This window comes from Drosophila guanche, unplaced genomic scaffold, assembly GCF_900245975.1.
Source record: "Drosophila guanche unplaced genomic scaffold, DGUA_6, whole genome shotgun sequence".
Lineage (NCBI taxonomy): Eukaryota > Metazoa > Arthropoda > Insecta > Diptera > Drosophilidae > Drosophila > Drosophila guanche.
This window is the reverse complement of record NW_022995745.1, coordinates 44,364-71,750: the sequence shown is the minus strand read 5'-3', so window position 1 is coordinate 71,750 and position 27,387 is coordinate 44,364. Positions and strand designations below refer to the sequence as shown.

At 46.4% G+C, this 27,387-nt stretch overlaps 6 protein-coding genes across 14 annotated transcripts in view; 3 read left to right on the top strand and 3 right to left on the bottom strand.

Annotated features, from left to right (window-relative positions):
• The window catches only part of LOC117581316 (zinc finger protein hangover), a 24,300-nt gene extending 15,810 nt beyond the window's left edge, over positions 1 to 8,490 (bottom strand). For all 3 annotated transcript variants that reach the window (XM_034268413.1, XM_034268411.1, XM_034268412.1), the window contains exons 1-3: positions 7,827 to 8,490; positions 1,582 to 1,908; positions 57 to 200 (exon numbers count right to left, since the gene is read on the bottom strand). In XM_034268413.1, coding sequence (XP_034124304.1) covers positions 57 to 200; positions 1,582 to 1,908; positions 7,827 to 8,129 — 774 coding nt within the window. In that variant the 5' untranslated portion in view covers positions 8,130 to 8,490. The remainder of the gene's footprint in view (positions 1 to 56; positions 201 to 1,581; positions 1,909 to 7,826) is intronic.
• On the bottom strand, positions 2,619 to 27,387 carry LOC117581319 (ubiquitin carboxyl-terminal hydrolase 7). 4 transcript variants are annotated; one of them, XM_034268422.1, is made up of 5 exons: positions 26,951 to 27,387; positions 24,944 to 26,445; positions 23,413 to 24,810; positions 22,583 to 23,345; positions 2,619 to 2,643 (listed from the first exon to the last, which is right to left on the bottom strand). In XM_034268422.1, exons 2-4 carry the CDS (start codon positions 26,225 to 26,227, stop codon positions 22,593 to 22,595), a joined length of 3,435 nt encoding a protein of 1,144 aa, XP_034124313.1. In that variant the 5' UTR covers positions 26,228 to 26,445; positions 26,951 to 27,387; the 3' UTR covers positions 2,619 to 2,643; positions 22,583 to 22,592. The 4 variants fall into 4 exon arrangements, with proteins under 4 accessions (XP_034124313.1, XP_034124311.1, XP_034124314.1 ...); XM_034268420.1 differs by lacking the exon at positions 2,619 to 2,643 and having other exon boundaries at positions 21,125 to 23,345; XM_034268423.1 differs by lacking the exon at positions 2,619 to 2,643 and having other exon boundaries at positions 21,125 to 23,345; positions 27,160 to 27,387.
• LOC117581335 (regucalcin) lies at positions 11,333 to 20,781 on the top strand. Of its 4 annotated transcripts, XM_034268456.1 has the most exons (4): positions 12,175 to 12,314; positions 12,431 to 13,149; positions 13,227 to 13,443; positions 20,761 to 20,781. In XM_034268456.1, exons 1-3 carry the CDS (start codon positions 12,261 to 12,263, stop codon positions 13,417 to 13,419), a joined length of 966 nt encoding a protein of 321 aa, XP_034124347.1. In that variant the 5' UTR covers positions 12,175 to 12,260; the 3' UTR covers positions 13,420 to 13,443; positions 20,761 to 20,781. The 4 variants fall into 4 exon arrangements, with proteins under 4 accessions (XP_034124348.1, XP_034124349.1, XP_034124347.1 ...); XM_034268457.1 differs by lacking the exons at positions 12,175 to 12,314; positions 20,761 to 20,781 and adding an exon at positions 11,333 to 11,437 and having other exon boundaries at positions 13,227 to 13,499; XM_034268458.1 differs by lacking the exons at positions 12,175 to 12,314; positions 20,761 to 20,781 and adding an exon at positions 11,934 to 12,052 and having other exon boundaries at positions 13,227 to 13,499.
• Positions 13,676 to 14,445, bottom strand: LOC117581340 (chromatin accessibility complex 16kD protein). The gene has a single exon (XM_034268463.1). It carries the CDS (start codon positions 14,298 to 14,300, stop codon positions 13,890 to 13,892), a length of 411 nt encoding a protein of 136 aa, XP_034124354.1. The 5' UTR covers positions 14,301 to 14,445; the 3' UTR covers positions 13,676 to 13,889.
• LOC117581337 (LSM12 homolog A) lies at positions 17,040 to 18,870 on the top strand. Its single transcript, XM_034268460.1, has 5 exons — positions 17,040 to 17,827; positions 18,041 to 18,174; positions 18,242 to 18,358; positions 18,478 to 18,609; positions 18,687 to 18,870. The coding sequence occupies exons 1-5, from the start codon at positions 17,683 to 17,685 to the stop codon at positions 18,834 to 18,836; spliced, it is 678 nt and encodes a 225-aa protein (XP_034124351.1). The 5' UTR covers positions 17,040 to 17,682; the 3' UTR covers positions 18,837 to 18,870.
• LOC117581326 (pleiotropic regulator 1) lies at positions 19,040 to 20,757 on the top strand. The gene is made up of 2 exons (XM_034268435.1): positions 19,040 to 19,239; positions 19,319 to 20,757. Exons 1-2 carry the CDS (start codon positions 19,127 to 19,129, stop codon positions 20,625 to 20,627), a joined length of 1,422 nt encoding a protein of 473 aa, XP_034124326.1. The 5' UTR covers positions 19,040 to 19,126; the 3' UTR covers positions 20,628 to 20,757.

The window sequence follows — 27,387 nt, the reverse complement described above, 5'->3', positions numbered from 1 at the left end:
GAGAGAGAGAGATGTAGAAAATGTTGCAATAAAGACTAGAAATTCCCAGCAGTTACCATTAGTGGTATATCGCCCTCGTGCTCGGAGCGTTCTAGGAACATTGTGGGATCGACCATGTCTTCGGATTCGTCCAACGATTTCATTTGATAGTCATCATCGGTGTCAATGGGCTCATCCTTGATGGGTATAGCGGGCAGTGGCTAAAGTTTGTTTAGTTTCCATATGAAAATAAATAAATAAATAATAAATAAGATCAGATTGGATGATCAAAGGGAGAAAATAAATCGAATCATATACGAATCAAATGCGATAACAATCAAATATATAGCCGATTCTTGAAGCTCCGACTATCGATACCCGTTAGCCCAGAGTTGACTTTGGTGATCGATATTTCGTGTGATGGGGCAGAGACAGACACGATAGCAGATCACAATACTTATCGCAATATATCGGGATAACAGGTAGAGCAGAAGAGTTACAAAAAGAAACAACAAAAAAACTCAAAATAATATCGAAATTATCTCCTGTAAAATATTCTGGTTGTGGGAAGAGAAGGGGGCAGATTAAATGGAAAGCGATTGGAGGGGGCGGGGTGAATGGGAAGTGGTCGGGAGTGACACGAAAGGAATCGTTTCGAATGCACGATACAATTACATTATAGGAGTAGCGTCTGAAAAATCGCAACTGCTGTGCGGCACTCTGCAGTGTCACCGGCATTAGCAGCGGTGCTGTCGCATGTTGCATGGAGACGGAGACGGAAGAGATGTCGCCGCCGGTGGCAAATGCAGATGCAGATGATGACGCCGCTACCGCCGCAGCGGCGGCTTGAGCCATGGCTGTGCTGCTATGGCTGTACGTGGATGTGGACGGTAGAACGCTGCTAATCTTGCTGCTACTTTGGCTGAAATCAAGTGGCAGCGACAACGGCAGAATCTCCCCCACAACAGTGGCAGCCGGTGGCAGTATTTCAGCAGCATGAATAACCGGATGGTTGGCAGCAGCGGCAGCCACAATTGGCACTGCCAATGATCCCGGTGCTGGGGCTGTTGGACCAGCAGGAGCAGTGGATGTTGGTGGTGGTGCTGCTGGAAGAGGCGGCAATGGTGGCACTGCTATATCCAAAGGTAAATAAACTCTTGGCTTAAATTTTCGCTGCCCAGGCAGACCAGAAGGTTGAGGAGCAGGACGTCGGGGCCCCTGTCGCTGTCGTCTCTTCTGTTGGTGCTGATGATGTTGCAGCTGTTGATGTTGATGTTGTTGGTGCATCATCTGTTTGCCCCGCTGCTGCTGCTGCTGTTGCTGATATTTACGATACTGATGCTGGCGATGCTGCTGCTGAGATACTGCTGCTGCTGCTGCTGCTGCTGTTGCTGTTGCCGTTGCTGCTGATCCACCACCAGATGCTGGGGTTGTGGAGGAGGAGCTGACCGTTATCGTTGGCACCTGCAATAGAAGGGTCTGCAGGGTTTGCTGCTGTGACGAGGAGCTTGTTGTAGCCGTCGCCGTCAATCTGGCCGGTTGCTGCGACTGCTGTTGCTGCTGCTGCAGCTGTTGTTGTTGCTGTTGCGGTTTAGGACTCACATAGACTGTTAGGGATTTTCGTTTCTTCAGCGATGGTATGCCGTCCAATATTTGAGCTGCCGATGGCTTCTCCAAATCGATGTCATTCTCCGAATGATGCTGCTGATGCTGCTGCTGTGACTGGTTCTGTTGGTGCTGCTGATGACCTCCTCCATTCTCGGCACTGTTCAAATCCAAATAGCTGAGCAGCTTGCTCTTGTTGGCCTCCAGCCACTGACGCTGTTTGGTCTGTGCGCTCACCGAGCGATTCTTAAAGCTCTGCCACGAGTTTAAGTAGCTGATGCAGGCGTGACAGATCTGCAGTGACAGCCGATCTTGAGGTGTTATCTGCAATGAAAAATCAAACAAACAAAATACATCAATTTCAAATTACTTTCCAATGCTCAAGGTTCAATCAAGCTTTAAAATTACAATCATCCCACCATTGCTCATCTCTCACGCCCCGTGTCCAGTCAGGCGGAGAGCATGAATGCAGGTAGGCGCATTCGCAGCAGCAGCAGCATCAGGCTATCATTGCTACCCCCCATTAATGTCAATGACCTGCTTATAATTATATGCAAGCAAAACTGCCGCAGCATCCCACACTCTCCACCCCGTCCGTCCACCACTGCATTCAGAATGTACACTTACACACACACACACAAATGCATACATGCACATTGCGGCGCCAATCATATAAAATGTCCTTCTGCCCGATAACACTGTTTGCGTGCGCATGTTTGTGTGTGTATATTTAACAACAATACTTGTGCGTGCCCTCCTCCGCTATATACCAAGTAAGTACGCTCATATATCGATGTACACTCTTACGTACAGAATTGTCTTGGACCCAAACCTAGCCAAAAAACCATTGAGCAATGTGGAGACACATTAAAAGAAATTAAAAATAAAAATGGATTGGATATCGATATTATTAGCTGTCAAATGATTGGTTATCGAGATGGCCCTGCCACGCTATCGAAGTGCAATTGCATGGATTTGATCAAAAGAAACTCTAATAAACGCATTTTTTTTGTTTTTACTTGTTTCTTTGGGCATGTGTACGTGTGTGTGTGTGTGTGTGCGTAAAGAATTACATGTTTAGCTTACAGCCTCCCCCGCTAGACTCCAACCGACTTCCTCCATCCCCCTCCAATTTGGCATGCCGGCGGCGGTTATGGTGATGGCGATTCCTTGTGGCCAGCCAGGGCCCAATACACAAGAATTCGAATCAGCCCATTCCACCTGACTCCCTCCCTCTCTCCATCATGCCTATATACAATAATCTTCCTGTGTGCGTGTGTGTATGTGCGAAATCTTATGTATTGAAGTACTTCCCACCCTTCAATTCCCCTCAAGTAAGAGACTTGTATGTATTTTGGATTTGGGTGGGTTGAGGGAACTGGCACTGGGTTCTTCTTCTTCAACGATAATATGTTTGTTCATTCACCTTATACACCCCATACCAGAACTGACTGTGTGTCGCCACATTCATGCCATGTTCCCACATCTCTTTCTCCAAATTCTGATGGATTGCAATTGAATGCATGCAGTACTCAGTACTGCAGCTCCCAGTTCCAACCCCTTGCTATACATTTAAGCCTGAAACTGCACTTTAATATGAAATTGGCGACTTGCTTATTGACCAGACATAACCACAATCACACGTTAAAACACCCATGCACATACGTTGGTCATTGTTGGGATACATATGAAAATATGTGTACATAGTACGTATAAACATACATATGTACATTCTTATGTATTGCATGTGTCAATATTTTGGAAACCCTTTTGGCTCAAGACCTTCTTTTCGAAAGTCGCCCAATATAAAGAAAGATATTGATATGTCATCCAAATAACTGTGCATCCGAGCAACCGATTTTTGTGCGTGTTTGTGTATATGTTCAGGAGAAGCGAAAGCAAGCGAAGGAAGAAGACCTGCCAGCAGCTGCCACCAACATGGTGTCGGTGCAGTTGCAGTTCACCAGCTGCTGCTGGTGCTGCTGGCGGGCACCAGGTGTAATCATCATCATCAACCATCATCATCGTCATCGAAGCCACCGAAGCTAGCGGAGAAGATGGCTGCAGGACAGAGTAGAGAGGCGGCAGGCAGGCATCCCAGTGAGCAACGCTGCTCCTCCGTCCAGTCCAATCAGCTAACGCCGCGACGAACGGGTTTTGCTGTGCGCTTCTTCTCCTTTTGTGTCCTTATTCGTTTACTGTTGTGTACATATGTATGTATGTGTGTATTTCTGTGTAAGACACGTACACGAGGTAAAGAGAGCTCGCGTCCTGTCCGCGTCCACACAACGCACACAAAAAAAAACGTGAAGACGTAGAGGAATATGAGACACAAGTAACCCTCATAACTGTGTGTCAGGAGCAAGAGATCGAAGGAGACTAAGCGCGAGCGGTAGTGGAGGGAGGTAGAAATCCTCCTTCGAATAAATATTCAACAATAAATTGCAACAAAAGGGGAAATCAAGTGGCAAAAGTGCCTAAGAATCGAACAAATATTTTTGAACCATCAGCTGATCGATCGCATCTTACAGTTATATTAAGTCAACGCTATTCTGTGGCTATTGCGCCTCTTCCCGTTCCCTCTTCCATTTCCAGCGTTTCAACGTTCCACTCCATGGAATGCTGCTAGAGAGGAGCAAGTGAATCCAATGGCCATCTTGGATATGGATGAGCCAAGCCACACATATGTACAAACATGCAACACTGGCAGGGTGTGTGTGTGCGTGTCCCCCGTATGGGTAATCAAAATCTCAAAGGCTTCTTCTCTACATCCTCTTTTTATTTATTATCAGAATCTCATCATCTTACGAGGGCACTGCTGCCGCCTGGAGTTATGGAGCTAAAGCTAAGGCTGAGGCTTGAAGCATCTGGGAACAGATGCGAGACCGAAGCATGCGCACGTAACCGCTTGGTCACGCTGTGCCCCCTGTCTGGCAATGGCACTGCCACTGGCACTGGATCTGGGTCTGGGCAGAGAAAGTTTTCCACCTGGGGATCATCATCATCAGCCGCAGCAGCAGAAAAATGTGTACTAAGCAACGCAACAACAAAATGGTGGAGAGATGTGCTGCTGATGATGCAAACGAAATTCGATGCGGGATGCAGGCGGTAAAGACGACAACGACGACGACGGACACTCAGGCATCAGGCAGGAAGAAGAGAAGCCAACCCAGACCGCCAACAACAACAAAAACTGAAGCAGCAGCAACAGCAGCAGCAGCAGCGGCGGCTTCATCTGTGTGTATGCCCATGCCCATCAGGTAATCTGCGTGAAGAGCCAGTGCTATAGCTACAGCCAGAGTTTGCCCAAGGTGAAACCACTCGAATTGTACCCGGTCCGGCCAGGGCCTGTGCCTGGGCCTGGGCTCGGCCTGCCTTTGTCTTCTCTGAGTATGAGTGTGTATGTGTTTGTATGTGCCGTCTCCCTGTTTCCCTGCCTCTGCCACTTCCACTGCCCATACCACCATTACCTCTATATGCCTTTGCCCCTGTCTCTACCTCTGCATCTGTATCTGTTTGTGTATGTGTGTGCGAGTGTAAGTGTGCGGAGAGCATGTGGTCCGCCTCCAGATAACGAGAACAGAGCAAGAGTCAGCCAGCCCAGCCCAGCCCGCAGCCATAGCCAGCAGAAGCAGTCGAGCTAGCGATGACGCCAACCCAAATGCTCGGTCGGTCGGTTCGTCGCCGCCGTTGTCGTCGTCGGGTTCGCCGCTTCTGCTGTGCTGTGCTCTGCATCTGCCTCTGCCTGTGGCTGTTCTTCGTGTCTGTGTGTGTGTGTACATGAAGAGCAATTGCCATGAAATCGAGCCCAAAGCAGACCAGACCAAGCCACCAGAGCCCATAGCCATAGCCAGAGCCCCAGAGCAGGGTAGAGCACACGCATCAGCAACGTGCGCTGAGTGCGGGCGATGGCAATGGTGATGGCGATGGCGACAACGGTGTCGATGCCGGGGGCGCAGGCCACAGTCGGGGGCAACCATTTTGTGTAGAGCTGCCGAGCGACCGAAACAGAAAAAAAATATACATAAAAAAGTGGATGACGATGACACGAGGGCCACACAAACTGGGCCCAGGGGCAGATCCAGAACCAGTGTCAGGTTGGGTCGAGCATTGGCATGGGCACGGGCACGGGCACAGGCATGGTCCCAGCCGGCTCTGGAAAGAATCAATAAACGAAGCTAGCGAAGCCAACACAAAATCTAGTTCTGGTTCTGGCACATGTTTCCATTTACATCGGAGGAGGAAGAGTGTCCATATCCTCCACCATCATCGTAGCCATCCAAATGGAAGCCAGGCAAAGGACGCACGCGCGCAAAGAGAGAGCAGCAGAGCCAACGGGAGAGTCAGATAGAGAGAGAGCGACAAGGCAGGAAGCAGGCAAAATAGGTGGGGGTATAAACGGATGGATGGATAGATAGATGGATGAATTGTCGACTGTGGATACCTATGCCCGAGGAACGTACACAACCTGGACCATGAGGAGCAGCAGCACAGCGGCAGCAGCACAGCGGCAGCAACAGCCCCCGATATAAATAGCAGCTGCTTCTTCGTCTTCCAAGAGATTTCCTTGAGCCCATCACCCATGTTCTCTAAAATTCCAGGGAATGTGAGTAGCAAGGAAGGAAAGGAAGCATCCACAAGCAACAACAAAATTATATGTAATTGCCGTTGGTTTGTCTTCGCCTGTGCCTGTCCAGGCAGAGGCAGAGCCAGGCACACACACATGCTTACGCATCTATACGTCACATCTCTAGTACGCATATACTCACGCACGACACACTAATACATAGGAACAGCAGCGACGCTCGGCCGCTCATTGTGCTCTATGCTTTGTGCTGGCCATTCGCTTCGCATATTTTCCTTCTGTTTTGCTGGAGAACAAGAGCCAAGAGCAGAGGTAATAGCAACAACAACAGCCAGCAGCAGAAGCGAAAGAAGAGAACAGCAAAAGTGGAGAAAGAAGAAGCAAGAGCTAAATATTTTGGTAAATATACAAAACAAACAAAAATAAACGCTATAGAATATGCGAAATGTGATGCCTTCATCCACCAGGAGGCAGGATCAATCCTAACCTCACAAATCACTGGAAGAATCGATTGCCAGCAGGGCAGCGCAGACCGTGCCATGCTATGCGGTGCCGTGTGCCGAGCCGGGTCGGGCCGGGGCAGGCAGGCAGGGAGTTCGTTCAAGTTGATTATGATGAAGCAGCCAGCCAGCCGCGGCAGAGCGGCGGGCCAGCGTACAAAAGCAGATTGTGGTCGGGTTGTGTGCACCAATACCAATGAATGCCCCTCTAGCCAATCCACTCCAGTCCATACCATTCCATTCCATTCGGTCGGTCGCTGCTGTCGCGTCATCGAGGCATCGTGACTTGGCAGTGAGCGAAACAGAAACCCCAGGCCCTGGCCTGGCCTGGTCTGGCCACGCCAGATACCAGAGACCAGACCCGACCCGACACGGACCATGCGGTGAGGCACAGCATGGACAGCACCGCGCGCACACACACACACACACACACACACACACATGCATAGAGAGCTCGACGGATGAGGAGGAAGAGGAGCAAGAGAAGCTGAAGGTAGGCGGGGTTGGCTGGTTGCTTTTTTTGTTGTTTTTGGTTGGTGGCCATCGGTTCGTTCGCTCATCGTTGTCGTTGTCGTCGTCGTCGTCAGCGTCGCCAGCGCTTGCACAACGGTGTGGCTGTGGCTGTGGCTGCGGCCGTTGCCTGTGGTTGGGCTTCATCCGTAACCTCACTTTTCGGATGCTTTTCGGAACGAAACTCCAGCCAACCATGGCTGGACGACGCTGCCGCCGTCGGTTTCATGATGAGGGACGCTATCCCAGAACACTGACAAAATCACACACACACACTCATAGGCATATTACATACCAAGAAAAAAAAAAGCAAAAAGGCAACCCAGCCATTTTCCACGAAAGCTACAATCCGACAGAACCACAAGAAATCTCTTCATGCTGCCCTCGGGTGTGGCTGGGCCTGGAACAGGGCCTATGCCTGATCCGCCTACTCCGATGGGTTTGGGGCGAAATGTGTGTATAGCATGGCCGTTCGGGGACGGGGACGGGGACTGGGGTAGACGTGGATATGGGATGACGACAGCGAGAGCGGCAGCAGCAACCGATTACGTGTGCACTGGATGACCCATTCTTTGATGGGTACACCTCGTCATAAAAAAAGAAAAAAAAAAAAAACCCCTCCACTCGACAAACACTACTCCACTCACCTTGATGTTCACACAGTTGTGGATTTTTGTAGAGAGCGGCTCCTTGTCGGCCGCATAGCTATTGATGATCGAAATGCATTCCGAGGCCGGGGCAATGCAGAGGCGGCAGCAGTTTTGTCGCGCCCGCTGTTGCTGCTCGGGTTTCGCTGTGGTTGTAGCTGGCGGTGTGGCTCCTGCAGTCGCTGATGTAGCCGCTGCCGTTCCCTGACTCTGGCTTGTTCCAGGGCCAGACACCGACGACGCTGCAGCCACCGTTGTAGTTGCCACAACTGTTGTAGTTGTTGTTGCCGCCGTGTCGCACATTCTGACCAAAGTTTAGTCTGTTGTTGTTGTTTTTTTTGTTTGCGCTGTGCCTTTTGCACGTTTTCACTTTTATTTCGCGTTGTTTTCGATCTCTTGAGCTCGAGAGAACGACGCGACAAATTGGGAATCGAATCTGTTTCTCGGTATCACTCGCGCCCACTTTTCGTTGCGCTGAGCACATTCGCCCTGTCGTCACGCTTCATTTCGACATTCGGTCGACTTGAGCCGATCGGATTTACTCCTGCTCCTCAGTTGGGTCGCTGCGTTTGGCAGGCAGAACGAAATCGCACAAGAAAAAAAAATAAAAGTGACAAATTCTGCGATCGACGTACGTCCGGACGCTGCAAAATTTTCCAAATAAATCCACTAGTGAGACCGTGAATGATTTAATCAAATAACCTCGGAAAAATACCGAAATATACTTTCTCTTTTGCAAAATATACCACAAGAATACCGATTAAAATCATATTCCTCAATTCTGATATTCGATGTGATTATACTAGCTAACTTACACCCTCAGGCGCTAACGCATAAATTTCTCCGATTTCTGATTCAATTTTCTACAAGGCTGTCTGGTTTTAAGGTCTGCTCTTATCGTATGTTTTACAAAATATCCCATTGTTGGCCCATTGATATATCAATGTATCGATATTTATTAAGGGTTGACAATATGTTTGTGGGGCGATTAAATGACATTTAAAGTGCACGAATGCGCAGTGCTGCATGAAGCATACAAACATATTGAATATACTTATGAATATTTTTTTATCAAATTATTTCCAATTCATTGGGCTAGATTTGTCTTCAGTTTACCCTTAACTATTTGAAGGTGGTAGTTAGAGCTACAAGTCAATACCGCCAATGATTAAAACGTTCTATAATATGCAAACTTTTCTTGAAAATGACAGGCCGACCGGAACAAAAACAATGGTGCTCGAAGCTAACGGCACTTGCATGCCCTCCTGGTTAAATTCTCTACACAAAACGTTTGCCTCTGCGCGAACTTTGTACATAAGTGTATTTTTTTGTATGTCACAATTTAATATTGGCAATTTGAAGTTTATCCCCGAATAAGGCAATATAAATTCAATACTAACATTTAATACTTAGTGCTAAATAATAAGTTTGTTTGCTGGTGAGCTTACCCTTTCCTTACAGTCTCTGTTTCAACGTTTATTTGAATTTCATTTCATTTACGCCATTTTTTTTGTATTAACTTGCAATTCCTTAATTTTTTTTCATTTTTCACTTATAACTTAAACTTTGTTTCTTTTTTAAACACTTTGATTTTTGTTCACTTTTTACTTCAAGTTCCACAATTTTTTTTTACTTTTCCATTTTTTCAACTTATTTTTTGTTTCTATAGCTCTGTATCGGTGTTGCCTCCACACACTCCGAGTTACTAGCTAAATATTTTGGGAGTTCAGGTCGAAAGTAAACTCCAATGGGGCGCAAGGCCTACTATACAAAATCCCAAAAGTTGTTTACACTTTTAAATTTTTTAAAAACAATTTTTTTTTCTATAGCTCCGTGTTGGTGTTGCCTCCACACACTCCGAGTTACTAACTAAATATTTTGGGAGTTCAGGTCGAAAGTAAACTCCTATGGGGCGCAAGGCCTACTATACAAATTCCAAACATTTTTTAAACTTTTAAATTTTTTTCAAAAAAAAATTTTGTTCTATAGCTCCGTATAAGGAGTTGCCTCTACACACTCCGAGTTACTAACTAAATATTTTGGGAATTCAGGTCGAAAGTAAACTCCTATGAGGCGCAAGGCCTACTATACAAATTTCAAAAATTTTTTAAACTTTTAAATTTTTTTCAAAACATTTTTTTTTCTATAGCTCCGTGTTGGTGTTGCCTCCACACACTCCGAGTTACTAACTAAATATTTTGGGAGTTCAGGTCGAAAGTAAACTCCTATGGGGCGCAAGGCCTACTATACAAATTCCAAACATTTTTTAAACTTTTAAATTTTTTTCAAAAACAAATTTTGTTCTATAGCTCCGTATAAGGAGTTGCCTCTACACACTCCGAGTTACTAACTAAATATTTTGGGAATTCAGGTCGAAAGTAAACTCCTATGGGGCGCAAGGCCTACTATACAAATTTCAAAAATTTTTTAAACTTTTAAATTTTTTTCAAAAAATTTTTTTTTCTATAGCTCCGTATAGGAGTTGCCTCCACACACTCCGAGTTACTAACTAAATATTTTGGGAGTTCAGGTCGAAGGTAAACTCCTATGGGGCGCAAAGCCTACTATGTTCATCCAATTTTTCGAAACGTCACAAAAACTTCGTTACAAAGTGCGAAATTTTTAAATTTGAATTTAAAAACTATTTTTGCATGTTTGGCATCTTTGTTCTTTGTGTTCATTATATCGGTTTTTGATGGTAAAAGGCTATATGCCTCCCTTATCAATGGACAGTTGTACAAATATGCTAATAAATCATACTCCAATTAATTAAAGAGCAATTTAAATTTGAAATCGAGAAAAAAATAGAAAGAATTACAAGTCATAGGACAAACAGGGTCAAGACTGGCCGCGATAAGACCTCCGGCTGCCTCCGTCTAGACCTCTTGGATTTGGCAAACTCACTGCCCTCCCTTCCATCGCTCAGCCCACTCTTTGCCGATAGTGGGGATAGTGCCGGTAGGCTGAAGAAATGCCCTGGAGGTCAGGTCCGAGCTGATACAACGACACAACAGCAGCAGCAGCAGCAGCATCCTTAACCAGGCGACAGTGTGACTGCTTGACAGCGAATTTATCGCACAGGGCTTGCTGCATGTGCATCTTATCATGTGCTGAGCGGAAATATACATAGGATTCTGCCACTGAAATACTTGAACAGCAATTATTTGCATAATTTAAATTGCCTCGTGGCTTATCAGCCACCGCCACTCCCACATACAGCAGAAAGTTGTGCAGTTTTGTATTTTTTTAAAATGTGGCTGCTATTACAGAAATGCCATTTCATCGAGTGCGATGCGATAATATGCGATGCATGCTGCAAAGCCGTTTTTCCAGCAGCTCCATTTGCACTTGCCACATGTCTTATCTGGGCTACTGACCAGGCAACAGAACAGCCCGCCTCCTCCATTACTGTCGCTTCTTATCAATCCATAGTCTGTTGCTGGTGTGTTTGTATATCACGCTAAAGCCGGCTGCCGTTTGCCGGCTGCCGACTGGCTATAAAAAGGTTTCGGTCTCATCGCATAAACTTCAGTGTGAACGCGTTATTCGATAGAGAGGAGTGATCAAGGATTTGTTCTATTCTGCAAGACTAAGAAAACGTTTATTAAAAGGTATGTAGGATCCTTTAAGGGTCCTTGAGCTGCCATTCTCCTTATTTTTTTTTGCATCATATTTTTTGTATGTGAGTGAGAGCGTTAAAGTACAAATATGCCCGATGTAATTGTAATTTATGCTGAGATTTTGGTTTTGCCTTGAACCGTTATGTTGTGATCAAACAAACACAGCTGGTGGGTACACCAGGTTGCATTTACAATTAACAAGTGTGCATTTTCGATAGCGATTCCCGACTACACACCCCCAAACCATTCTGGGCAATGCACTTTTTGAGTACTGTCTAAACGGGACTGTCTCTGTGCACTGCATGAAAATATTTGAATGCAAAATGAAGCTATTCTGTGTTGTAATTGTGAGAGTTGCTCGCCAAATGCTGCCACTGTGGGCAGAAAATTATGAGTAAAGAACGGCACAATTGCCTGAATGCAGCAGCTGCATGCACGTTTAGACAGTACTAAACCGCAGCAGCCGGCAGCAGAAAAGGCAAAAACAAAAACAACAACACGACCAGGCGCTTGAACATCAAAAGTCAATTAAAAAATACAAAAAGGCAAACGCAATCAAAGTTAATCGCAACGCCGCACCGCCACCAACACCGCCGCTGCCGCTGAGTAAGTGAAGGGCATGACGTCAAAAGTGCGCAGCTGCAGCGTCTGTGAAAAACATGAAAATAAACGGAGACTCTGAGACTGGGATTTGTTTTGTGTTCCGCGGTTTGATTCCGCTAATGTCAAGCGTTTAATCAATAAAAGCCCTCCCCTCGGGCGGCAGCAGCTTCAGTTGCCACTCGCAGTTCGATTCGATCAGAGCCCGTGCAAGATGCAGACTCCCATCCGATTTCTCCCACTGTTCATCGCCCTCTTTGGCTTGACGGTACATTTGAGAGCAGGGAATGGCTGGAGCTGCAGTTGCAGCTCGAGAAACAGGCAGCGTGTGGAATGGATCTCCCTGAATTTTCCCTCACATCGAATCTTTTCTGCTCGTTGCAGATGTCTTACAAAGTTGAACCACTGCCCGACTCCTATGCCGGCCTAGGCGAGGGACCCCACTGGGATGTGGCCACTCAGAGCTTGTACTACGTGGACCTGGAGGCTGGCAAACTCCTGCGCTACGACTTCAAGGAGAACAAGGTGTACAAGACCCAAATTGAGGGTGAGAAACTCGCTGCCTTTGTCCTGCCGATTCAGGGAAAGCCCCAGGAGTTTGCCGTTGGCTGCGCCCGCCGCGTGGTCGTTGTCAAGTGGGACGGTGTCTCGCCAGTTGCCAAGGTGGTGCGCACCCTCTTCGAGGTGCAGAAGGAGTTAGAGTTGAATCGGTGGAATGACGCGAAGACTGATCCCCGTGGTCGCTTCTTTGGCGGCACCATGCGCTACGTTGGCAACGAGTTTCAGTTCCGTCACGGTGAGCTCTACAAGTGGGAGGCTGGCGGTGAGGTCTCCATTGTCAAGGGCGATGTGGGTATCTCCAACGGTCTGGCCTGGGACGAGAAGATCAATAAGTTCTACTACATCGACACCACCGATTACGAGGTCAAGTCGTACGACTACGACTTCGAAACGGGCGTGGCCAGCAACCCCAAGGTGATCTTTAACTTGCGCAAAACCAGCCCCGAGGATCATCTGCTGCCCGACGGCCTCACCATCGACACCAAGGGTAATCTCTATGTGGCCACATTCAACGGTGCGACCATCTTCAAAGTCAACCCAAGGTACGTGCCTGCCAAGTCGCATTATTTTTTCTGCTTCTGATCTAATGTCTCGCTCTCCTCTCGCTCCTTTCGCACAGAAATGGCGAGGTCCTGCTGGAGATCAAGTTTCCCACCAAGCAGATCACCTCGGCCGCCTTCGGTGGCCCCAAACTGGACATTCTCTATGTGACAACAGCGGCCAAGTTCGATCAGCCGGAACCAGCGGGTACCACCTACCAGGTTACGGGCCTGAATGCCACTGGCTATCCAGGCACCTACCTAAAGGCCTAGGTACTGGACTAGATCTTTAATCACAACTCTTTGAAACTGTGTATCACGTATAACGTATTAAATGTTATAATAATTCTTCAAAAAAAATGCAAAACATCTCGCAAATTAATGACTTGCCCAGGAGCTGGGAAAAAATTATGTTTGGGAGATGAAGAAGCCTGAAGGAATCTAGATTTAAGTACAGTCACGCTGGCAAACAACACAGCTGTTGGGTCGATGATGTGAGGCACGAAACTCGGGCACTTTTCAGCTACACTTTTGGCTTCATAATTAAAATTTATTTCATTGTAAAGTTTACACCTACTCGTATGGAGTACATTTGGAGAATTGCAAAACACTGTGCTTAAATCTAGGAATAAAATCTTCATAAAGTTAACAAATCGCACAATAAATCAATTGGTAATGGTAAATGGACGTGAGCATTAGTGTATAAATGGTGTGCTGGAAATGGGGGCCAGTGCCGCGCCTCATCATTCATCTGACTCGGACTCAGATTCGGATTCAGAGTCATCGTCGTCATCATCATCGCTGGTGGTGCCGGAACGATTGAGGCGGAGCATTTCCTGGAATGTGTGCACGCGAATCTTCTCTGGAACTATTTGGAGCAGGAACTCGAGATTCGAACTCTTGTTTACCAGATGCGAGAGATGCTCGTACTTGAGGGTGTCACTGGTCTCCTTGGAGCAAGAGGCCGCATACGCTTCTCGCGCCAAATGCTGCACAAAGAGTTCACTGCACTTGGTCATCAGGAAGAGCACTTCGTTCGTAATTAAGCCGGTATCCATCGAGCTCTTCATGATTGTCCGAACCCTGCTGAGTGGTAGAACGGTCTCTGCTGTGGGGGGCCGTAAATGCGGTGTTTTAGTTTTTGGCTCGACCATGCTGTTCTCCTCTGAAATCTGGAATCTGAAATAAATATTTAACCTAAGGGTGCACTTAAACGCTTCCAAGCTGAAGAGATCTGTACATAAAAATATATTAGTCGATATCGATGTTTAGTGAGCCACTAACTGGCCCACAGCGCTAATGCATTGTCTCTGTGCCAATTTCATCCCTGTGTGGTTACCACCTAGGTTTGTTGGCCATTTTTCTTGAAACGTATTCCAAGAATATTCCAACTAAAGTGAGTATTTAAATAGGCCAAACTGCTACAAAATTGATTGATTTATAGGATAAAATTATATGTTCTACATGGAGGTTCCCAGGTAGCTGGTAATACTTAACCGAATATGAAAATCGATTAGGCTGAAGCCTAGTACTCAGATCGAAAAAGAGGGGCAGCTAAAAAAATCAGGGATGATATTGGTATGGAACTGATAAGAAATTGTTGTGCGCACAAGCACTAACCATATAGACTCTCAACTTCATACAAGCGAAACGTCACCGCTCAATATGCGTCTCGGAGTCCCAGGCCTCTGCCAAAGTCCAAGTATTAGTGCGTGTAGAACACGCAGCTAGAAGCCCCATCTACATTTGTATAAGTGCGTGTAACCAATGATTTTTTAGCGCTCCGGGTGGCCGGACCCTTGGGGGTTGTAAAAAATAAATATACCAATAAAAGTTGTTATTGTATATGAATGCTGTAATTGTTTTAAATGCAGATTTTATACTGCTTTATTCAAAATTGTATGCATATTATGGAAACGCCGTCGCTTCTCGACTTCGTTGCTGCCGTTTATTAACATTGTTACCAAATCCATCTTTTACAGACAAATCTTTTCAGATAAATATAAAAACATGTATATGTATATATGCATATATGTACACATATAAGTAAATATAATTACATATGTATGTACATACATCATTCCAATTTCTGTTCTCGTCGTCGGTTATGTTCTCGACTTCATGTGCGCTTTAATTGTTAGCGCTTGAAACCTTTTGCATTTATTTTTGATTCTGAGCTCACATACCATTCAAAGGAATACCCTCAAGACTTTATGAAGAAGCTTGCCCCTCAAAATCAAAATACATTTATTTTGTCTAACCTTTATTTGCTTTATATATATGTATACAATGCCGCTGAAGTTGAAAGAAAATTGACCACCATGCTTCTAAACGAGCTTAAAGCCATCAAACGGCAAAAAAGAAACAATTATTATAGATTAATGAGATTATATTGAATTTATTTGCATTTAACTTATAACTTTAGCTTATTTGAATAGTTAGTTTAAGAATATAGTTTAACTTATTTGAACGCCAGTATCTTCATGTTGCCAAGAGGCAGACCCTTCTGGGCTGCTACCAAAATGTTTTAAATTGTTTTCCTTTTGGGACCAAGGGTCGTGCCAAGGGGCGATGGCGATAATCTGGGCTCGAAACTAGGAAGGGTGCTTTGAGGCGCCGTTTTACAACTTTGCAACGGGCGCAAATATTCCTTGGCACGGCCTTGCTGCTCCACCTATCAAAGAAGTCTGCAGATGTTATTCCCAGCCATATGCAAATTCTCTGTCATATTTTCAAACTGCGGAATATGCAAGGGTATCGTTTCATGGATTTCCATAAATGAACACATATTTATATGATTTATAATACTCAAATGCATAGACAACGACCGTCCTTGTTTCTTTCCTGCAGATATGGGTTTAATCAATATTTTCGTCGCTTATTTCGTTGATTGTCCTCCTCCTCCGATGATTCAAGGACCGCCAGTCTCACTTAAATAATCTTCTGCATGGATCCATTTTGCATTCATTGTTTTATTAACCTTTTATTCAATTTTCACACATTTTCAAATAGGTAAACGAGAAGGGACGTGTGAGACGCTTCTTACGCGTCACAACTTTTATAGCCGGCACTCAGTACTACTTCTGCACCTTAGCAGTGTTTTGTCAGATTTAACACATATTTTCTTCATCTGTCATATACATATACAACACTACTCACACCAACACGCTCCTTTAGCTCGACCCCTTCCCTAGACCCACACACTGCAGACTCGTGGCAGAGGCAGAGGCACCGTCCGCACACAAAAAAAAACAAATAAAAGCTGCGGGACGGGGGAGGGCAGAGGCAGGGGCCGGACAAACAAGACGGACAGACGGACAGACAGACATGGCTCAATCGACTCGGCTATTGATGCTGATCAAGACTATATTTACCTTATGGGGTCGGAAAAGTTTCCTTCTGTGCTTTACATACAACCGTTATTCCCCACAAATACAATATACCCTATTTACCCTTCGAGTACCGGGTATAACAAAACAACACAGCAGCCTGAGAAGTGTAACCGTAAGGAATGCGGTTTTCACCTCTGGTCACACTCTGCTGCTAGCAAAATATATTGCACATTTTGCTAGCAAGTTTTTATTTCGATCTGAGTACTAGGCTTGATAATGAACAAAAAATACCGATTAGTGTGAACTTATTTTGTTCGCTCGTTCATGAGCTGCAAGAGCATCGATATATCAACAACATTTTTGAATAATTTATAAAAGTAGTGGTAAATATGTAATAAACTCAAATATTGCAGTGTTGGAGTGGATTTTATCCTACCAGGTATTGCTCATTATAATTATTGAAAATAATTTGTTACGCAAATTATATATCGATTGTTAAAAGGAGAACCATTGGTCTATCGCATAATTAAAAAAAGCATCGATAGTGTCGTCGATGGTTTTGCAGCCCTCTTGTTCGTGTGTTGACCAAACACTTTTCGCAAATTTTTCTTTTTCTCAATTACAAAACATAAAAACACGTATTTAAAATTGACTGTACGCTTCAGCTCCATATAGATTGAGAGTTTTTGGTCAACGTACCTGTTCGTTTCAAGCGAAAAGATTGAAACGCAGCGATTAAAAAATCACTTCTATGAAGCGACATCTACGCTAGAGGCAGAAACAGAAACGTGAATGTGAAAGCCAGTCCGCGGCGGCAAACGGCAACATCAAAACCCCGACGACCAACAGTAACAGGCCAGTGTATAGGAAACTGCAACAATTACGCTTACGTCCATCAACCAGGTCCAGACCACACAGCGCCTATGTTGTAAGCAACTGGAAGAACTACTGAATGTTCCCATGGTTTGATTGCACCTCTTGATTTGACACATTAATTGTTGTTTTGCATCACACACATACTACGTGTTCATAGTTGTGTAAACAATCGGAACGCACAGAAGCCAGCCAGCGCATATTACACGTCCGTAGCGAAGCTTTGGAATATAGAAAGCTGCTTGCTCTGCTCCTCCAGCTCGACAACAGGCCAGGCTCGACTCCAATCCAGTCCACTCCACTCTCCAAGTCACAAGTCTATCAATTAAAGATGGCCGCTGCCACTGCAACCGCCGGCAATGCAGTGAACGACTGCTTCAACATTGGATCAACAGTGATGTGCACGACCTGTTTCAACGAGGAGGTGGAGGGCGAGGTGCTCGCCTTCGATCATAACACAAAGATGCTTATCCTGAGTATCCTTTTTTAATAGAAAAAAAAACCCAATTGAATTGTTTGTAAAGAGTGTTTAGTTCACTTCTGTTGTGTTGTGGAAATTATCCCATTGATGCTTTTATATAATAGTTCAGACATCCAGAATTTGGTTCTCCGTACATCGCGCCAAATATCTTTGCGCCCCCTCCCTCCCTCCCTTTTCTGCTCTTGCCTCTTTTTTCTTGACAAAACAGAATGCCGATCAAAGACAACCGAAGAGCTGAGTGATATCTATGTGTTGAATCTTTCTCTGTGCAGCAACGTGCAGGTGATCAAGGAATGCAACGGGAACTTTGTCGATGATCCGCAAAAGTTAAATCTGGAACAGGTGAGCAGCAACGTAAGCCGCAACGTGAGATATGCGACAAAGGTTGACCATCTACATCTTTTTGCAGGTCAAAATGCGCCTCAGGAAAACAGTGGAACGTCGCCAGGACTATCTGAAGTCGCAGAATGCTGACGTGAGCTCAGAAGCACAGGAACTTTATCGAGCGATAGCCAAACAATACGGGGTAGGCGGCAAGCATACTGTGCAGCGAATTTGGCATATCGATTTGAACATAATTACATTTTGGTATCTCTTATCCCCCCTCACTCCACCCATCACCATGCATCATGCAATCACCCACAGTACAATGAAGTATCCTGGCAGGGACTGAACATACAGATCCTTAACGAAGTCACCATCTCCCCACCATATCGTGTGGACAACGTGGTATCGAGTTCAAACAACGAAACCTCGTGCAACTACATTAAGCGCATCGTAAGCCATTGCAGTTACAACCTCTGTTAGGGCATTTAAAAGTGTTCGTTCCGTTCGTTTATCAACTCCTTCGACAGATCAAACAGTTCTTCAACTCCAGACTCTCGGGGGCACAGGACAGTGCTTCCAATGCTGCGGCCAGCACTTCGTCAGCGTCGGTCTCCCCAACATCCTCATCTCTGTCATCGAGTAATGCTGCTTCTGGGTCGCCGGTACCCGCTAACTAAGAATAAAAAAAAAAAACAGAAATTTCATCAAAAATTGAGTTTTTGGTTTTATTAATATTCCCGTGGGGGGGTCTAGAGGTCTAAAAGTACCATCGAAGATGGTCTAATAATGGTCTAAGAAATTAAATTGCATGTTGGCCTGGAATCGATAGTGTCGATAACCAATAGCTGCCATCGTCAGCGAATGGCAATAGGTGCGTGCGTTCCGCTGTGAATGACTGTTTTGTCCGGCTAGCAAAGAAGCCGAATTTTTATTTGTTTAGTTTAGCTGAAATACATTCAATTGATCAATGGAAGACGTGCAAAAGCACAGCGTGCATACGCTTATATTCCGCTCCCTGAAGCGCACACACGATCTATTCGTCTCGAATCAAGGAAACCTGCCAGATGTCGACGACCGACTGTGAGTATCCCGGATTGAATCCATCCGTTTGTTTGCGAAACCAATCAATGGGCAATCATGTCCACTCTCGTTGAGACAGGGACAAGCAACGGCGTTCGATCAAGGCCAAGGATACCTATGGATCGTTACTGGACCGCGTTGCGACAGGCAACGAGCCCAAGAGGACACCGTCAGGACAGACCGTGGAAAGGCCATTGGCCATCACAGACGGGAGCACAGACACTGCCAGCAGCATGGTGAAATTCAATGCCGATGCGCGTCGCCCCGACTCGGTGTTGGCCATACCGGGCAACAACAGCACATCCCTGGTGCGCGCCTCCATGCCCAATAGTGGCAGTGGCGCCGGTTCCAATGGCGCCAGCAATCTGCAGCTCATTCCAAAGAAGGCACCAACCATACCGAAGCCCAAGTGGCATGCACCCTGGAAACTGTCTCGCGTAATTTCTGGACATTTGGGCTGGGTGCGCTGCATAGCCGTGGAGCCGGGCAATGAGTGGTTCGCCACCGGTGCCGGGGATCGTGTCATCAAAATCTGGGACTTGGCCAGCGGTAAGCTGAAGCTCTCGCTCACCGGCCACGTGAGCACTGTGCGCGGTGTGGCAGTCAGCACCAAGCATCCGTATCTGTTCAGCTGCGGCGAGGATCGACAGGTGAAGTGCTGGGATCTGGAGTACAACAAAGTGATCCGGCACTACCATGGCCATCTGTCGGCAGTCTACTCGCTGGCCCTCCACCCAACCATTGACGTGTTGGCCACCTCTGGGCGCGACTCCACGGCTCGCATCTGGGACATGAGGACCAAGGCCAATGTGCACACGCTGACCGGCCACACCAATACGGTGGCAAGTGTCGTAGCCCAGGCTACCAATCCTCAAATCATCACCGGCTCCCATGACTCGACCGTGCGATTGTGGGATCTTGCTGCCGGCAAGAGCGTCTGCACCCTGACCAACCACAAGAAGTCTGTGCGCAGCGTTGTGCTGCATCCATCGCTGTACATGTTCGCCTCCGCCTCGCCCGACAACATCAAGCAGTGGCGCTGTCCTGAGGGCAACTTTGTACAGAACATCTCCGGCCACACGGCCATTGTTAATTGCATGGCGGCCAACAACGATGGCGTGCTCGTCTCTGGCGGCGACAACGGCACTATGTTCTTTTGGGACTGGCGCACCGGCTACAACTTCCAGCGTTTCCAGGCCCCCGTCCAGCCCGGCTCAATGGACAGCGAGGCGGGCATATTTGCCATGTGCTTTGACCATTCGGGCACACGCCTAATCACCGCCGAGGCGGACAAGACAATCAAGGTGTACAAGGAGGATGACGAGGCCAGCGAGGAGACGCATCCAGTTAACTGGCGACCAGATCTGCTCAAGCGTCGCAAGTTCTAAGTTCTAGCCGGTAGTCTGTAGTCCATAAATATGACTTATGTATGTGTTTGTAATTTAAGCGAAAAGCTAGCTGCCCCGCAAAAGATTCGATTAAATAATGGTTTCGACTCCAATGAAGTTCTACATCAAATATAATTTATTTTCAACTTCAAAACAGTTTTCAAGCTCCCCCACATAGAAGGATGGAAGGGGTGGGGGGGTGGCATTTATTACGGTACATACATATATTATATTTCATTGCGCTCGATTGGAATGCAATACAACTCTGGGTGGTAGGTAGTGATCGGTGATAGCTAATCGATGATCGGTAAACCCTTGTATATGGGGAGGGGAAGGGAAGTAAGCTTGGCTGGAACGCAGATTCATAGTCCCGTTATTCTTATGGGATTATTTGGTTAAACGGCTGTTTAATCATTTATATACACACATAAATACATATATATAATAAACCATCAACATATGGGAATATTTGATCGATTTGAATTAGTGGTATTTCATTTGTTTTATTTCACACATAAATAATTGTAATTGAATTATTTTTGCTGCATAAATGATTGCATAGTAATAATGTAATATTTGCTGAAATATATATGAATGTATATATATAGTTGTCCTATTGCCTTGCCTTGCAGCAATTTGTAGTTGTGGTTTTCTGTGTGTGTGTGTGTTTTCTTTCGGATCATCCCAGGGTACGTGCGGCACTCTGCTATATTATTTAACAAAGATAAAGAAAAGCATTCAACCTGGTTATAATATGGTACATACGTATGTTTTTTGTTTGTTTTTCTCATTTTTCTGTTTTATTAATATAAGATTATTATGTTGTCTAGTCCTTTGAATACATTTTTATCATTTCATGTTTAAAAATCACAAATTATTGTTGTTTGAAACAAATCTTCTTTTCTTTCTCTCGAGCTCCATCTCTCTCTGCTCTTCGCATCTGTCCCTTTCTATTTCGCTTCTGTTTGTTTTTGTTTAATGTTAGTTAGAATCTATCTCTACCTATCGCTCTGTCTCGCTCTCTCTCGTGTTACGAGTGGAGCTGCTCTGCTCCTTCTGACCGACATCTTGTCGCTTGGGGCGACTCTTTGTGTCGCTTGGGGCGACTCTTTGTGTAGCTTGGGGCGACTCTTTGTGTCGCTTCCCAGCACTGCCGCTCCTCACTGCTTATCTATCTATGTTATATTGTATGGTATATATATTTATCTTTTGTTGTTTCACTTCGCCGTGCCCTCTTTTGTTTTTGTGAGGTGTGTGTTTACTGTTGTTGTTTCCGCGTATATGTATTCCCAGGTAGGACAAGAGCACAAAAACACTCGCTTATATTTACATGTTTCCAATGGCCCGGCATCTCGAACGAATCAATTGGATGCAAGACTCCCAATTGAACTCGAATCGATTCGATCCGGTTTCAAAACAATTACCGCGTTTAGGAATAACGCATTTCGAAAATTATGAGAACAAAAAAATGAATTAATGTTACACTCACGTTGAAGCCTTAGCCTAGATTTTGAAGACACTAATGCTAGCGCAACAAGTCAGTAAAATTATAAATTTTTGTATCCTTCTCTCTGGACTTCTGTGTCGTCGCCGGGCCTGGGCCGGCTAGGGCAAACTCTTGGGGGCGGAAAACCGTATTAAAAATTCACCGGAGGCGATTAATAAATACAGTATATGACTTAGAAATAATATTGTTTATAAAAACTCCACGTCAATTTTTACTTTGGGTTCAAAAAATTGGTGCGGCTTGCCGGAAGATGGTGAGGAGGGGCAAACTAATTCAAGGACCAGTTGTGGCTTCGAGCTGGATTGATGATTGTGTTACTTAAAATGTATTCTTTCGGGCTATGGATGTCGTTTCTGCTCGTCCTGTCTCACCTCTGCCTCTTCCTCGCCCGCCTCCACTGGCCAGACCATCATCCATCTGCTTTGTCCCCTTTTGATTTTGTTTTTTGTGTGTGTTGTTTAATTGTAAATTTTGATCGCCTTTTCGGAGAAGTTTAGCGAGCTGCGCTTGCGAGACTTGTTGATGTGATCGAGGCCGAGGAAGGGCAGTTGTCCGCTGCTCGATGTGCGGAAATTCTCCAAATTGATGACATCGTTGTCGTTCACCTCGGTGGTCAGGCCCGTATTGATCACGGTGAACTTGTAGTTCTCCCACTCCTTGTCTGGAACATTGAGACGCTTCTGAATGCGCTGCTTGAGGGCACCATAGGTCTCACCGTGGCGGGCCTTGGCGAGGAAGGGTACGCCAAAGGAATTGTACAACTCCTTGCTGAAATGGGCAACCGGCAGCAGATACTCGTTCTCAGCCAGCTGCAACTCATCTGTGGGCACCTCCTCAATGCGATAGACCTTCTGTGCACTCTGGTTGGTGGTGATCGTCGAGTCGCTTGTCTTGAGCAGCGTTTCCAGCGGTATATCGTCCTTGCAGTGGGAAACAATCTTGTGATTGCTGACCTTCATCAGGCGCAGCTTCTTGCGGCTGTTCTCCTGGAAGGGTATCTTCTTGGCCGCCTCCTCCAGCAGCCCCTTGACATTGTCGTTCTTGTTTGGATAGAGCACCAGCTCCTTCTCCTCCTTCAGATCGTTGGACACCCAAATGCACTTGAATTGCTTCTTGTTGTCCAGCTCGTGGATGCTCAGCGAAAGACGCTGATAAAAGATGCGCTTCGGTGTGCTCTGCTTGGTGTACGAGACCAGATCCTTGACCGTTCCCTAAACCAAATGAAAATACAAAAATGTCATTGCACAGACATGAGAGAAGGCAAGACAAACGACATACCTTGAATGTGTAGGGCACTGCATTGCCCGCCGTCTCCTTGTAGTTGTTGATGCACATGAAGAACTGCAACTTCTGTGGATCCGTGTTGAGGCGCTCGGCCACCGCATTGGTGAGCTGATCGTAATTATAGCGATTCGATAACTCGAGCACAAAGTCCGGCTCATTGGGATTACACTTGTCGCTGAATATGATCTCAATGCGATAGACCAGATCGAGGAAGTAGTCCTCAACCGTTGGCAAATCCAGCTTCATGTCAATCATTTCACGCTCAAAGATCAGTATGTGCCCCTGGAGATTGTCGGGCGGCAAGTACAGCACACTCTCGATGGGATCATTCAGATTGGCGATTTTCTTGTCGCCATACTCATCGAAGACGGTCAACTCGGTGCCCAGATCGAAGCCCAGCTTGCGGTTCACCTCGGGACACAGATCGATAAGGCAACGGCTCTGCGGCTGCTGTGTGCATCCAATATAGTTGAGACGCTTGTTATTGGCATCGTAATACTTGAGGAAGAGCAGCACGTCCGATTTGGGATTGAAGGGTGCCAGCGGCTCGTTGCTGTCCGGCGGTGCCAGCTCGAGGAAGAGCACCCAGGGCTTCTGTGATGTGGGTATCTGTTCGATGGTGCGCGATCCCTCCGCTTCAAAGTCAAAGTAGAGAAACTTTTGCGTTTGGGTGGTGCACATGTTCCAAATGCGCATGCGATCGCGCGAGACGCCGAAACCCTTGACAAACATATCGACCAGCTCGTCGACGGTTTGGGTCTGCTTGATCTTGAACGGACGCTGATGGGTCTTGTCCATGTCGAAGAGACGACGCTTCTGCTGTCCCTCAAAGTACTCCTCGAGTATGACATGCACCGACACATACAGATTGGCCTCGCTGCGCTCCTTGCGACGCGCCATCTCGATGCGTTTCTCCAGATCGAGACGCTCCACCAGATCGCTGGATATCTCACTCTCCGGTATATCGCTCAGCACACGATCAAGATCCGACTGGCGAATATATACCAGCATATAGGCATTGCTGCATTTGGCATGGAACGAGATCTCATCATCCATGCCGCCATAGTTCAGCTCAATGGCCTCCTGTTTGCGGCAACTGGAAACCACATCGTCATCGAACTTGAACCAGCGACCATCGGCCTTTGGATTGATAAAGACCACATAGTGTCCGCCATGGTTGTCGCCCGAGTGGACCAGCACGGCGTGCAGGACATAATCCGCTGATGTCTTCTCACCCTCGGCCAGATAATGATCGAGATTGATTTCTTCGTAGAACTCAAAGCGATCGTTATACTTGATCGAGCTGTCCGTAATGGGATCGTATTGGAAGCGCATCAAATGCAAGTGCAAAACGGGCGGGAATGACGTGAAGATGACACCCTTGCTGGCCTCCTGAAACACAAACACACAGAAAAGAGGGAGAAACAAAACGAATGAGTAAGACACGGACAGGGCATAATCAACATCAATCAGAGATCAGAGATCAGAAATCAGAAATGAGCGTGGACTGAGTCGCAATCCTTACCTGCAAACCATGGACACCAGCATCGTATTTGTTGTCACCCTCGAGGGTCTCGGAGGCGACATAGTCCTGAAATGATTCGTAAATGTTCTTTTTGTCTTTGATATTTAGCTGGATGTCGTAGAAGGTCTCATAGCGTGTGCTGTTGTAGTCGACATTCTTGCATTTGATATACGATGACATTTTGCCCTCGAAGAGAGCCGGTATGGTGCCCTCCAGACAGGTGCCCTTCATCTTTGACTCGAGCTTGTCGAGCAGAACGCGAAGGAACTCCTGAACATCGTGCTGCATGAAGGAGTCGAGTGTCTCCCAGCCAAAGGATTTGGTTAGCTTCTTGGTGCCAACAGGACGATCGCCGAACTGCAGCTCGTGGAAAACACGCTGCAGGGAGAGGCCCACCGACTTGGTGCTATCGTCAGCCTCTGTGGGTATGCGATAGACGGCCAGGCGCAGCGAGTTGGTGAAATAGAGCGTCTGCAGCAGGGAATTCATGTAGCACGTGGCCCCCTGATTCTTGAGCCCCACATAGCCGGTGTGCTTCTTCGAGTCCCAGAGCACGCCATGCGGTGCATCGGCTATGACATGCACCTCCAAGGTGATGCTGTTGTTGTGTATATAGCTCTTCTCGGAATCCTGCAGCTCCAGCCAGGTAATAAAGTTCGAGTAGCCGTAGTCATTCTCCTTCGAGTAGAACAAATGCTTGATGCGGGCACGTGTGAACGGCTGAGAGTCGGCCTTGTGGCACTTCAGGCGCAATTCGGCAATGGCATTGCACGACCAGGTGGGCGAATCATTCTCACCGTTGCACTGCAGAAAGAAGCCCAGTGCGCGGTCATTCGGTATGACCATTATCTTCCATGGCAGCATGCGCACATACACGGGCGGTGATAGGCGCTGTGACTTCAATTGTCCAACATTGTCGACCGTGAAGGAGAATGTGGTCTCCGAACGGAACTGATCCTCCTTATTCTCGTCGTCCAACGACATTGTGTCCTGTTCGTTGGCAAACGATGAGGAGCTGCTGTCGGCCAGCAGCTGTTGTGGCGGCACGTTGCCGTTCTCGCTCGGCAGTTGGGTGACTGCACCAACCGCGTGCAATTGTGGCTGGATCAGATTCTTAAATTTCGGCAGCTGTGGCGGCGAGTTCTGTTGTTGGTTTTGATTCTGGAGCTGCGGCTGTTGCTGCTGCTGTTGTTGCTGCTGGGTTTGATCGCTAGTGATTATCTCGACCTCTTGGGTGTCCTGGGTGTCCATTGCTTCGATGGATTGTTCTATTTCAATTTCCATCTTATTCGGGACTTGAATGGTGCTAGAAACAGGCGAAATCGCCTCTCGGTTTCGACGCTATTGCTGCCTCCTTCTTTTCTGTGGGTCTGCTATTCAAGTTTGCACAGCTTGCTGGGATGTATGCCCCCTTCGGGCTCAACGTTGGGTGTCGCTGGGGTTCTTGGAGAGAGCCCTTGCGTTGTGCTGTAGTAGTTTCGGTCCTAAAAGTTGTTCTGTTTCTGCAACAAATGGGTAAATGTCAAAATAACACAAACTTCGAACCGAACAATTGTACACGACGCACAGACACACACACATAGAACCACCAGGCTTGGGCCGCCACCACATGAGACCACATGGGCCACACCACACAAACGCAAAACACACACAACGCACACACATGCACATGAATTGCCTGAAATATGCAGACACACAATCAGCGCACACATGCATAAATCATGTACAAGCTTTCATGTGCATTCTTGTCTGGGAATGACTCGGATAAAAATTGTACACTCTGCATTTTATGCGGCGTTTTGTGATTATTTCGCAATTGTCTATTTCTTTCGCACAAAGGAGTTACAGGAAGAAGCATCAGCTTCCAGCTGACCAATACATACAATTAATGCGTCGTCGGCGTTGTCGCTGTGTTTGCCTCTATCTCCACCCTCTCGTTAGACATATGTACATATGCATTTAATTTATCTTTTTTTGCTCACAAAACTTACCTCCTTTGCTGGTTACCGAAATTTAAATTTATTGTACTTTTGTATATCTATTGAATGTTTCTGTGTGGCTGACGCTCGTGGTCCGGTCCGCACGCTCGCTGCGTGTTTCTCGGATGTAAGGCCGGGAGGTGGGGTGGTGAACTGCCGCAAGATAAACTTGCAGATTTTCGCATATAATTTTGTATGTGTGTATGTGTGTGCGTGTGTGCTTTCTGTTCAACCAACCTACACACTTTTTCAATTCGCGGCGTACGCTGTTCTACATGTGTGTTTGTAAAACTTTTGAGTGTGTCCGCTGCTCAACGCCTTCTAGTAGAAAAATTTTGCCGAAAAACTACAAATTTGTATCGTCTTACAATGAAACTCAAACGAAACTCTCGGTGCGTACTTCCCTCGGCTACACTGTTGTTCGTTCACTTGAATTTTCACAGAAATGATTTAACTAAATAAAAA